The sequence below is a fragment of the Crocuta crocuta genome, unplaced genomic scaffold (genome assembly GCF_008692635.1).
Source record: "Crocuta crocuta isolate KB4526 unplaced genomic scaffold, BGI_CrCroc_1.0 scaffold42, whole genome shotgun sequence".
NCBI lineage: Eukaryota > Metazoa > Chordata > Mammalia > Carnivora > Hyaenidae > Crocuta > Crocuta crocuta.
In genome coordinates, this window is record NW_027528744.1 from 74,021 (window position 1) to 86,590 (window position 12,570).

General features: G+C 33.0%; 1 protein-coding gene across 1 annotated transcript in view; it reads left to right on the forward strand.

Annotated features, from left to right (window-relative positions):
• Positions 1 to 12,570, forward strand: part of MCTP1 (multiple C2 and transmembrane domain containing 1) — a 292,860-nt gene that overhangs the window by 69,572 nt on the left and 210,718 nt on the right. The window contains exon 5 of the mRNA XM_077755308.1: positions 5,681 to 5,719. Coding sequence (XP_077611434.1) covers positions 5,681 to 5,719 — 39 coding nt within the window. The remainder of the gene's footprint in view (positions 1 to 5,680; positions 5,720 to 12,570) is intronic.

Sequence of the window (12,570 nt, forward strand, 5' to 3'; positions counted from 1 at the left end):
TGAAAAAAAAAAAAAAAAAAAAAAAAAAAAAAGTAGATATAAATTATTGCTTCTGATTATCTTTTTTTTGATGACTGCATTCAATACCTAGTCAAGCTTTCTGTACTGAGTGGCTGTTCAGTGAGTTGCAGATGAATTCCTAAGAGGATTTGAAGGAATACTTCAAAGGTCCAGGGAAAGGTGTTTTAAGATATTTTTATCTTATTTCAGTATTCAAATCCCTGAGGTTGTCACAAACAATATTAAATAAGTATTTAATTTCCTTTTGTGTTCTTAAGATTAGTACATTAATGATAATCTGCTTAAAATCAATCTGTATTGCTCTATGAAGATATTAATAATGCATTAAAGCATGTTACTGTATTTTCTTCATTTTGTAACATGTTTAGTATGACCCCGATATTTTTCCCTGGAATATAATAGAAGTTTTTTAGTTGAAAACAATCAGGGATCCAATGTATCTTCAAAATAATTTTTGTATGCCTGAAATACATATTATGTTGCTGCAGTGAAAATGATATCATGAACTTTCACAAATCATCCAGGAACAAATCTGATTTAGAAAAATTCAAACTCAAAATACAGTACACCAGAAATCAGTTACTAAAGGCTTCACAATTCCATATAATAATATCCAGCATAATACATAGAGAAGGAATTGAGGATGATTTTTGCATTGATCCTCACACAGAAAAAATTTAAGAGTTCCGTTCTCTTTGATTATTAGCACAGAAATAATCTATTTTAAGCTTTTGGGATTTAAGAGTTTAGCCCAAGAATGACATGTTTATTCTTGTGCTATATTTATAAGACTTTGCTAAATATTTTATATGTGTTAAAATAGAGAATGGAAGACAGAAATTTCAAGAGCCATTAACAAATAAGGTCTAACAATCAAATAGGAAGTAGAACATTAATGTTAAGAACATGTTATCAAAAGTAGGAATAAATTAACTGGAATTACAGAGTACTTAGCGTCACAAAGTGTGAAAGTTTCTAAATCAGTTATCTTGCGAGTTTTTTATACACTGTTAATACTGCTACTACGTTCCATGAATAATGCAGTTGGGATGATTTCTCCTTGTGTGGATTGCCAGTTCTGGAAATCAGTAAAACTGAAGAATGAGTTGAAAATCATACCAGCCTACTGAATCTACTAAAACCTCTAAAACATGCAATGTCTAATTACAGCAATTTGAGGAGTATAGTATGAGTAATAGCAAACGTATTTCAAAATTGCTTCCATTAAAATCTTGTCCATTGAGTTCATCATTGAGTCTTTTAAAAAAATCTCAGATGTGAACAGATTTTATAGACATATATATTTTTTTAAGTTTCCAGCATTGTGTGTATGAGAAACCAAAATCTTTGTTGGGGGGCAGGGGCATGCTGATGAATTGCATGACACAGCTGTCATTTCTGTTTTGATGCATGTCTTGTTTTTGAACCTACAAAAATGTGTAGCGCATACCATGTGTGTCCTGTATATGGTATTTTGGTCTGATAGTGTGTTTGAGTTCTTTCTGGCTCTTTTTCTAGCAGAGTTCAATCCACAGCTTTCTTCATTGGAGAATTTGTGAAATAAAAGTGAGTTAATTTGTGTTACACACTCCCTTAGATTACCTAGACCTACAAATTGCTTGGCTAAAGCTAAAAAATAGAAGATTATAAGAAACATATGAATTGACCCTTTGGTGAGTGAAAAAAAATATTTTCTTATGTTGGTTTACTTTGCAAATTTTTCGGAATTATTTCCTAGCTAACATTTTTTAAAAATCCACTTATAAAAATTTTAATGTTTTATAAGATGTATATACTATATTGTCTAGCTGTTCTGTGATTATTTTTTATCTATAGTACCCATGTAATTACCTTAAAAATCACTACGACAAAAAATAGAAGCAAGAAGTGGGATTGAGATTGTAGAATCTCATAAAAACATAATCAGTTCTGCAGCTCTATCACAGGCCATATTTTTATGTTACTTAATTCTTTCACTGGCTTCAAAGAAAGTTGAGCTAATGAAGAATTTTGATTATCCTGTAATAATATTAGATAGTGAATGATGCCTTCAAAATCAAATTCATATGTTTCTCAACTGAAGTTAAGACCATAGAGCAAAAAATAAATCGTATTTTTTTTATAATTTGCCTTATCTCCTATCTTTAACATTCCCCAAACAATCTTTCTTCTGTAACATGGCTCATGGTTTAATAGCATGTTTGTTTAATTGACTCTTTAAAAACTTTCCTCCTGTTTTCAGTTTTATTGAATCTAGCTTAACCCAGCTATCTAACAAGAAAAAGAGAGTTGGGAGTAGGATGCTTAAGCCCATTGTTTATCCAGTTGGCTTGTCTCAAGAAGCAGAAATTTTGTTCTAAAATCTAGGGACCACTTTATTTCACCATATATTAAAATAAACTCAAAATGGATTTAAAAACCTAAATATAAGACCTGAAACCATAAAAATCTTTGAAGAGGGTATAAGCAGGAATGTCTCTGACATCAGCCATAGCAACATTTTTCTAGGTATGTCTCCTGAGCCAAAGGAAATAAAAGCAAAAATAAACAATTGGGTCTACATCAAAATAAAAAGTTTCTGCACAGCAAAGGAAACAATCAATAAAAGTAAAAGACAACCTGTGGAATAAGAGAAGATATTTGAAAATGACATATCCGATAAAGGGCTAGTATCCAAAATAAATAAAGAACTCAACACCCAAAAAGGAAATAATTCACTTAAAAGAAGGGGAGAAGACATTAACAGACATTTCTTCAAAGAAGACATACAGATGGCCAACAGACACATGAAAAGATGCTCAACATCACTCATCATCAGGGAAATGCAAATCAAAACTATAATGAGATAGCACCTCATACCTGTAAGGATGTTTGTTTAATAGTACATTTGCTTAATTCTCTTTTCTAAAATCAAAACACAAGAAACAAGTGTTGGCGAGGATATGCAGAAAAAGGAACCCTCTTGCACTGCTAGGAATGCAAACTGGTACAGCCACTGTGGAGAACAATTTGGAGGTTCTTGAAAAAGTTAAAAATAGAACTACCCTATGATTTAGTAATCATGTTACTGGATATTTACCCAAAAAATACAAAAGAACTAATTCAAAAGGATACATGCACCCCCTTGTATATAGCAGCGTTATTTACAATATACAAATTATGGAAGCAGCCCATGTGTCCATCATTGATGAATGGATAAAGATGTTGTGTATATATATATATATATATATACACAATGGAATATTACTCGGCCATAAAAACGAATGAAGTCTTGCCACTTGCAACAACACGGTTAGGGCTAGGGAGTATAATGTCAAGCAAAATAAGTCAGTGAGAAAAAGGCAAATACTACATGACTTCACTCATATGTGGAATTTAAGAAAAAACACAAATGAGCAAAGTAAAAGAGAGAGAGAGAGAGAAACCAAAAATCAGACTCTTAACTATAGAGAAGAAACTGATGGTTCCCAGAAGGGAGGTGGATAAGGGATGGATGAAATAGGGACTGGGGATTAAAGAGTACACTTATCATGATGAATAATTTAATTAATTAATAGTTTCAAAATTCGAGGCACATTTTGAGAGTCACTGGATCTAAGAATTCTAGAAACCAAATGAGGAAAATAATGAATTTGTTCCCACAACTGCCAAATATTTCATATTTATACTTAGGGGAAATTGTTGACTTTTTGTTTGTATCAGTGTCCCATTCTGAAAAACGATACCATGCAGTCTATTTGTAAAGCCAATTTTGAGAGAGAGAAAAAATAGAAACCCCACGATGCTTTACATCATGTAGATTTATTGTATGCAGTGGCTCTGAGTCAAGGGATGTGGTTTCAAGCGGCCGTAGTAAATCTGTGTAATACTGAGTAGTGCTGCCTTGAGATTCAAGTCTTCCTCATGTTCTTAGCTCCCTTTTCACTGTACCATTTCTTACAGAATGGAATTTTAGGAGATTCCTAGAAACTGGATGATGATAATAAATGGCCATGAGTTACAAGGTTTTGCTGATTTACTTATTTATCTTAACTGTTCTCACTTGATTTGACTGAAAACATTGTCTCTAGGAATTATTCTTTGTTCATTGAAACTCTGCCTTCTGAGAAAGTTGAAGTTTTGTCTGACTCTCAGTGGGGGGTTTTTTGTTAATATAGCATACCACAAAAGTATTCGGTTTCCAAGTGCCTTTTAGTGATGATTGAGAAGGTGTAGTGGAGGTGGTGGTAGTGGTGGTGAGGGTGGTGATGATGATGATGATGACAACGGTAACTCACTTAAGATCAATAACAAACGTTTATTACATGGCCACTGTATGGTCACTTCCTCAATATAATAGTGGGTTTTATTGATTCAAAATAAATTGCACATTAGTACTTAGAAAACATATAAAATATTTCTATGATAGTATTTGATAATAATGCTTTGCAGTTTCCTGGCTCCATCCAAAACAAAATAGGGAATTATTTTGACTTTAGAAAATCTATTAGTCTTCCATATTTTGGTCAATATTTAACACAGAGGATATACAGGGAAATTATAACCTATAAAAGCACTATCTACAAAGAAGAAGAATGAGTCCTTATCTTTGACAATTTCATGTTTTTCTCATTTCCTATCCTAGAACCTCTACATAATTCCATTGACTTGGTTTAGGCCAAAGGTTGTCTTCTATATGACTTAATCGTTTATTAAAATCTTTTTTGTGTGTTTTTGTAATTTATGAGTGGTTTCTGAAATGGTCCTGCTTTATAGTGAATTCTGCTGAAGGAGATATAGTATGCCTCCTTAATATACAAATATGACAGGCATTTCCATAAGCTGTATTCTTTCGCCAAATATTCCATTTTCCACTTCATAAGCCTTAAAAATAATGATAAAGCTAAGAGAGGGTAAAGAGGTTAATCAGGAAGTTAATACCTCAATGTTCACTGAGAAAACTTTAAAACTGGAGAGTAAATAAAAGATCTTTAGATTTTTATGACTTACTTTATGCAAGAGACCACTGATCTTGGGCACTCATTACACATTTCCATTAACCTTAACTAAAACTTGTAGCCATACATACTTCTTACTATGGCACACGCAAACCAAAAAAAAAAAAAAAAAAAAAAAAAAAAAAATTTAAAGACAAGATANAAGGATATGATATGGCTAAACATTTAGCAGGAAGATCTACTAGTGTAGCATTTTTCACACCTGAAAGCATTTTTGCATTTGAAAGATTAACTGGAAGTGGAGACAATTCTAAGATGTGACCAAAGGAGCTTTTGAACAGGTTTGAAGAGACAAGTTACCTGGTAGAGTCCTAGTACATCCTCAACCTCCAGCACCAAAAGGAACAACTGCCAATCATGAGATGCAATATGTTTTTTTTTCCAGTCAGTAATTAAGATATTTCAAATTTTCCATTCTATTTAAAAAATACTGCCTCATTTCTTTGTACAAAAGAATAAAGCAAATGAACTCTCACCAGAAAGACTGCTTGAATGTTAAAGGTGCTTCTTCTAGCTGTGTGTATGTGTTAAAAACAATTTTGTCTTGTGTACTTGTTGCTGGAAACTGCTGTTTAAATGTTAAGCTTCCTCTAGAAAACAACTGGATGCCCTCTTCTGTACTTGAGTGATAAGATAATGAAAATGCTTTATTTCATTTACAGACAATCCTAATGAGGAAGAGTTGGAAAAGATCAAGTAAGGTAATGGCTTAGCATGTGATCTTTCAGCTTTTCTTGTTGAGAAGAACTATCAGCTGCATTTCCAAATCTCTCTCATACCTCTTCAAACTGTACTACAGGATTTCATCACTCTTGTTCTTTTTTCCCCATAAACTTTAAGTAAATCATGTGATGCTTCTTACGTAACTAGAAATCACACTGATCAGTCACATCCACATCATCCTCTTGCTAATGCCTGGTCACTTCTCAGCATCTGGTTTCTGTTGTGTGCGCCACAGGGTCTAGAAAATGTCTTTGCTCCAGATAAGGAATAAGATGATGGGGTTAGAGTAGGGACCACTCCAGAGAGAAGGAAGATCCATGTAAATCACTGCCTTTGTTCATTAAAAACTAAGTTTGAGGCTTTCTAAGCTCCAAAATTCCTCTAGGACTACATCTTTGGAGTCTGTAACAAGAAGAGTTTTCCATCAGTGCCTCTTCTTACTTCGAGAAATAAATGGCTCTTGGGAGTGAGAAGAGTTTATGGTTCCTGTAACTTACTAAGCCTTGGCTCTTCTTATAACTTGTAAAATACCTAAGATATGAACTAAGCTTCGCATTTGTTGAGTGGTGGTACCACTCTTGGATGCAAATAAATATCAAGATGAAACTGACTTTTATATATATACTCCTTGAAATAAAGGGATTTTGTCAGCACCTTCTATGTTCAAATTTCTGTTTAAAAAGCCAGCACTCATTTTTAATAGTGAGTAATTTTTTTAGACCCTGGGACATGACAAACTTTTTTTTTCCATTCTGATTGAATCATGCTATTACTTAAATTTGTCTTTAATTTTGTCATTTTTATTACTGTGAATTAAGAAAATACATCAAGATGTTTTTGTATTTATAGTAATGTATTAATTTGCTTTAACAAGTATTTCTTATTGTACAGTTTCTTCTCAATTCTTACAATATTAATGACTGAAATATAACTTGGCTCACAAAAAGGTCAGGGCCACATTAAAAATCACCGTTATATTTTAGTAAAATGGGAAGCATTTGCTAAAGAAAGTTGTCGAATATCTCTGACTTGGTATTCACTGTGTTTTTTAGTGACCAAAATAAAGTTTCAACAAGTCTGAAGGAAATGTTTGCGCTGTTCATATTGGTATTACATGTTGTTCTTTGTAGTTATACTTTGAAATTAGTATTCTATGAAAAGTATATACTTTTTGAAAGTTGTGTAATTTGGCTTTCCTTATTCTGTGTCTATATTATAACATAGCTGTGTAAATACATTGTAATTCATTAACATATATCAATATTTCCTCTTCCAGATGTAGTTAAGGTGTAATGCTAGAGCAGGATATTATATAGTACTTAGTATTAAGTAGCAAGAATGATGCACTTATTGTAGTATAAAGAAAGAATAAATGCAAATATTCTTCTATAAATTATTTGATTTATATTTAAATTTAATTTGAACAATAAATTAAGTAAGCATTAATCCTCATCTTTCACTTTGGTCTACAAAAAATAAAAAATGAATAATAAACATCTATTCAACACTATTTTTACTTTTTTTTTTTTAATGTTTTATTTATTTCTAGGAGAGAGAGAGAGAGACAGCGTGAGCAGGGGAGGGTCAGAGAGAGAGGGAGTCACAGACTGAAACAAGCTCCAGGCTCTGAGCTGGCAGTCAGCACAGAGCCCGACGCGGGGCTCGAACCCACGAACCGCGAGATCATGACCTAAGCGAAAGTCGGACGCTTAACCGACTAAGCCACCCAGGCGCCCCAACACTATTTTTACTTCTAAAATTCTTGAACTTCTAGTTTATTATTAATAATCTATTTGTACTTTCTGACTGGCTTGCCACTTTTCTGGCTTGTCTTTAGAGAGACAGAATTGCCCGTGTCTAGCTCTGCACTTATTGAGGTAGTTTGGCAGATTATTTTTAGTTTGAATGGCAATATGGCTTTGGGGTTTTGAGCCTAAGGAATTTTCCATTTTATAAAATTTATTGGGGATATTGAGTGCTGAGTAAAGGAAAATCAGTTCACTCACTTGGGTGTTTTCTATGAGAATACACTGAACACCTGATAATTCATTCAGTCATCCCTGTCCCCAAAACATTTTCGTATTCATCCATATTAGTGTTATAAGAACAGGGTGTTAAGTTCAAAATCAAGGGAAAGTTTGTAACTTCATTTACCACACAGTCCATCATCCTTCACACACACCGAAACTGCTTCCACAGCTCCTTCCCTCAGAGATTAGAGGAAGAATGAAGTTCAAGTAAATTGTGCTTCCTGAGAAACTAAGGGATAAGTGGCTACACCGTGTAGCTTTATGTATTATTATGTGACTGTTTTGTGGAAATGTATCCTTTTCTAATTATTTCAATCTTCTCCTTCAAGACCCTTGTGTCTAAGATTTATATCCTCTTTTGTTTTTTTGTAAAAGGATATAATTTATTTGCATTACAGTTAAATACAGGTATTTTATCACTGATACAACTTGCTCAGAGTCAAAAGTGAATTTTTCATATAAACAGGTCGGTTTTTTCTTTGGAATCTTGATTTGTGGGAATGAGGTCTCCCGCTTTTCTGGAGCAGGCCCGTGATGTGCAGCCTGTCTGTGGGTACCAGCAGTGATTAGAAAATCTGAGAATTATGAACTCTGTGGCAAAGACATAAATACCGTCTGATAATGTTGCTAGATACTCTCTCTAGTATGGAGTTTTTCTTCCTCTTCTTGTTTTTTTTTTTCTTTCAGAAGTGATTAACCATGGAAAGGGAAAACTAAATTGACATAGTTATGTTTTAAATGTGCACACCCCTCCCCATAGTCAAGTTTATCAGCTCATGGACTTTCCCATTACTTAAATATCGGTTCATTATTTTCGTCATCTTGTCAATAATTGATTCTTTCAATGGAAATCGTATTATTTGTGGCACTCTTATAATGTGAAGTTGTATGTACTATTGAAAACAAGAGCTGAATAGCCAGCTTGAGGGCAGGGAATTATATTTGCTGTTCAAGACTTACTTCCATATAATTTGGAGTAATTGTGTTACCATCTATCAACAAGTAGGAAAAGAAATACACCTCAACTTGCCTCTGAGAAGCAAGAATGATATATGTATTTGAACGGTACGTTAACCAGGAAATAATTATGAATTCCCTCATAGCTCCTCTTCTGAGGATGATGACATCTTTTAAAACTCTCTGTCTGGTTTTCCACAAGCATACTTCCCATCTTGCACATTCATAATCCTGCCCCACACTCAGCTGGTAAAGAAGAATGTTATTTTCAGAAGAAAGGAATCAGTGTCTCCCTAAACTTGGGCAACTGAATAATTTTCTTGGTCAAAGAGTTATACTTACATGACAAAATGCATTTTGGCAGAGAAATGGTAATGCTTTAAATTATTGTAATATTTTATTCTTTAGAAGAAGCTTATCATTGATAATTTATTCTAAGGTTAAATTATTCAACAAGAAAGTTTCATGAGCTCAGAAAAGAAGATGTATATGTGTTTTGTGAATAAATTTTGTGGGGTCAGACAAAAAGTAGAAAAAATAATTAAATAATTTCTTCTGTCAGACCGACAGTAAGCAGAAATGATTTTACACTACCTTGTGTACAAGAATTAGTTTATTGATGAGTGTGACAATAAACTATGTACTTTCAACAATTCACATTAACTACATGAGACATAACCATTTTGATAATATAAAGATATACACGCTGCAATTCATATTCTCAACAATAACAGTTTACAAATCTTTTATGAAGAGATCATCCTTTGAATAATATAATATGGACTTTGTGATCATGTCTCATTAGCATATCTTCTATTACTTGATGGCTTATTTTTTTAGTAATACATCTTTTTATAAAGATTTTATTATAATCACTTAGCATAATTGTAATGAACTATAAAACACTTTATTCACTGGTGAATGAAGCAATTTTTAATAAGACTTTTGGCAAGGATATTGTTAATTTAAACTAGAGAACACTTTCAACTCTAAGTCTGCAGGGTGTAGTTAAACTTGACACCTTGGATGACACATTAAAAATGCATCAGTGAAAACCTCTAAGTGCTTTAATTTAAGAAACGTTAGAGAAACAGATTAACGCATTTTTAAGTATCTCACACAGTCAGTCCGACATAGTGAAAAAAAGTCATTATTTAACAATTACTAGGTTCTCTATCCAAAGACTTCATATCCTGATAATAAATAGATGATTTTTTTCAAACCTCCAAAACATGTGAGCTTTCTTGGTCGATGACTCTCTCAACCGTGAGTGACCGAAATGGCTTTTCTTTGGTGGCTCATGTCAAATTATTATGCATAAATTTTTTAAAAAATTAGATGCTTACATGTTTCCAAAGGAAGTACAGTATTCTTTTACAAATCCTTACCACTGTTTGTATCACAAATCTGTGTTATTTGGGAATGCTATAAAGTCAGCCTCATAATTAAGGCTTCTGAGATTCCAATGTGCAGTGGTGAACAAAAGGCAAATAGCATGAGTATTTCCAGTATAAAAGACTATTTTTACCTCGATCAGCTAAACTCCTAAAATTTGTAGTAAGTTTATTTAAAGTAGAGATATCATAGTGCAGTAAATATTTTATTATCCCACAAAATAGATGGAGCCATGGTTAAATTTTATGTTGAGATGATTTTTTTCTTGCTGTTTTGATAATATTTTTCCAATGGTATAAAACATCATACAATTTTATATATTGTAATTCATAACTACAGGGATTTGCAGGAACAGCGGCTCTACATTTATTTGACCGTTCCTGTTGAATTTTTAAAATGTTGTTGAGTCCTTGTGGGAGCAAAGCTGGATGACTCGTCACAAAGTAAAAGGACAAAATATAATCTCAGGCAGAAGACGAATGCCATGACGCCTGTGTGCTGGCTCTCAAATGTTTAATTGTGGGTCACTGATTGCCTTCACACTGCTAGTATGTGTTCCCCAGTGTGCTGACCATTTCCCAAGATCCTCTCCGAACTGACCAAATTAGGGAAGTAATACAACGTGGCTCCAGGATAATGGAGCTGTCGGTTTACAAGATTATATGGCCTTTGAATTCAAAGATATATAGGTGTATATATGATATACATTAGATATATCTAACATATGTATGTATACATGTGAGATATATATACATATGTTAAATTGTGACTGGGAGGAGATTTATTGGTTTTAAAGTCCCCTAAATATCCACAATGAAAATCATAATTTTGTGAAGATTCTGCTTCTCAAAACAATGGTTGACAGCAATAGATACACGTGTATGCATGTGTTTATACATATGCACTAACGCACAAATAAAAGATTTAAGTTAAAATATATAGGAAAATAAAAGACAAAGCAGAGCCAGCCTTCAGTTACAGGGCATGTTCCCTGGGGAGTTGAGATTGTCTGTCTCTTATCAGACATATTTAAACGGACAGTTGGCATTGCAGAGGGAATCATATTGGTGTTTAATGAGTATAAATGATATGAACACCAATTTGAGTAACCAAGAAAACAGGAAAGTAGCATTTCAGTGTAATTTCTACTGACTTCATGTCCCTGTTTTCAGTTACATAACTGTCAATAGGCATATTCAACTTGGTGGGAGCATCCAAGAGCTGTAGCTTTGATAAACAATGATTGCAGTCAGACCAGGAAAGGCTACGAAAAGTATTTACTTATGGATTTATTTATTTTAACCTCTTAAATGCCTACAGAGTATTGATAAAATGAAATTGTGCACCTGTGAAAATATGCTATATAATACAATGCTACCTGATTTGCCTTTCACATTTCAATCTCAGGCTTCACAATTTCAAATGTGTAGTGAGTTTTTGAGTATTGAAGAATTGCTGAATTACGGTGGTAACATGCAATACGTTTAAAGGCCTGTACCCATTAAGGCTAATTAAAATATCACAGTTAGCAGTTCGGTGGCTAACCCTTGTTCATCTGATGACAAAGTCCTTAAGGATTTTTATGATTTATTTAAATAGGAGGCTGAACTAAATGGCATCATATTCATTTGTTAGGAAAGAAATCAACTGTCCATTAGCTTTCTTTCTTTGTGAAAAAAAAGTATATCTTACAGATTTTTAAATGTAAAATCTTGTTACTTTTTAGATTCACAGTAGGATTTTGGATCTTTGAAGATAAATTTTCTTAGTGTGTATTGGTATTTTGGAGGCAAAAACTAGATTTAAATAAGATATTATCAGTGTATCTTGCTGCTTTGATAAATGCAAAGCCTCAGCAGAAATACTCAACAATTCATTACTCAGGGTAACTTCCAATAATTTTCCTTTATCAATGTGATGTCTCTGTTTTTTGTTCTTTTTCCTTTTGCTCTTAATTTTTAATTTTAGCACTTTTAAAATGACACTTTCATTCACTTATCAACCTCTTGTCTTGATGGAGACTGAAGTACAACTAAATATCTATCTACAATAATGATTGAAATCTTGCCCTCAAAAAAATCACATTTTTCAGAACTCTTTATCATAATGCCAGGTGTCTTATTATTAATTGTTATTATTAGAAACTCTCACAAAAGGAAAGCCATGCCTCATCTGCTGTGGATTTTATATTCATCAGGAAATAAATGGCAGCAGGGTCCACAGGAAAATTAAATTGTTCCATCTGAAATAAAGGCCTAAATTTACAAGAGAATATAGGTTGTAAAATAAAATATAAATTTTAGTGGATGAATAATGACAGAAGTAATTAAACATGGCATGAAAAGCATAGCCTGGGGACATCAGTGGATCCAAATGTGGCTAATATTTTTGTTTCTCAAATTTTAACAGAGAAACTTAAGTTCTAAATGTTGATCATTAAAATTCCC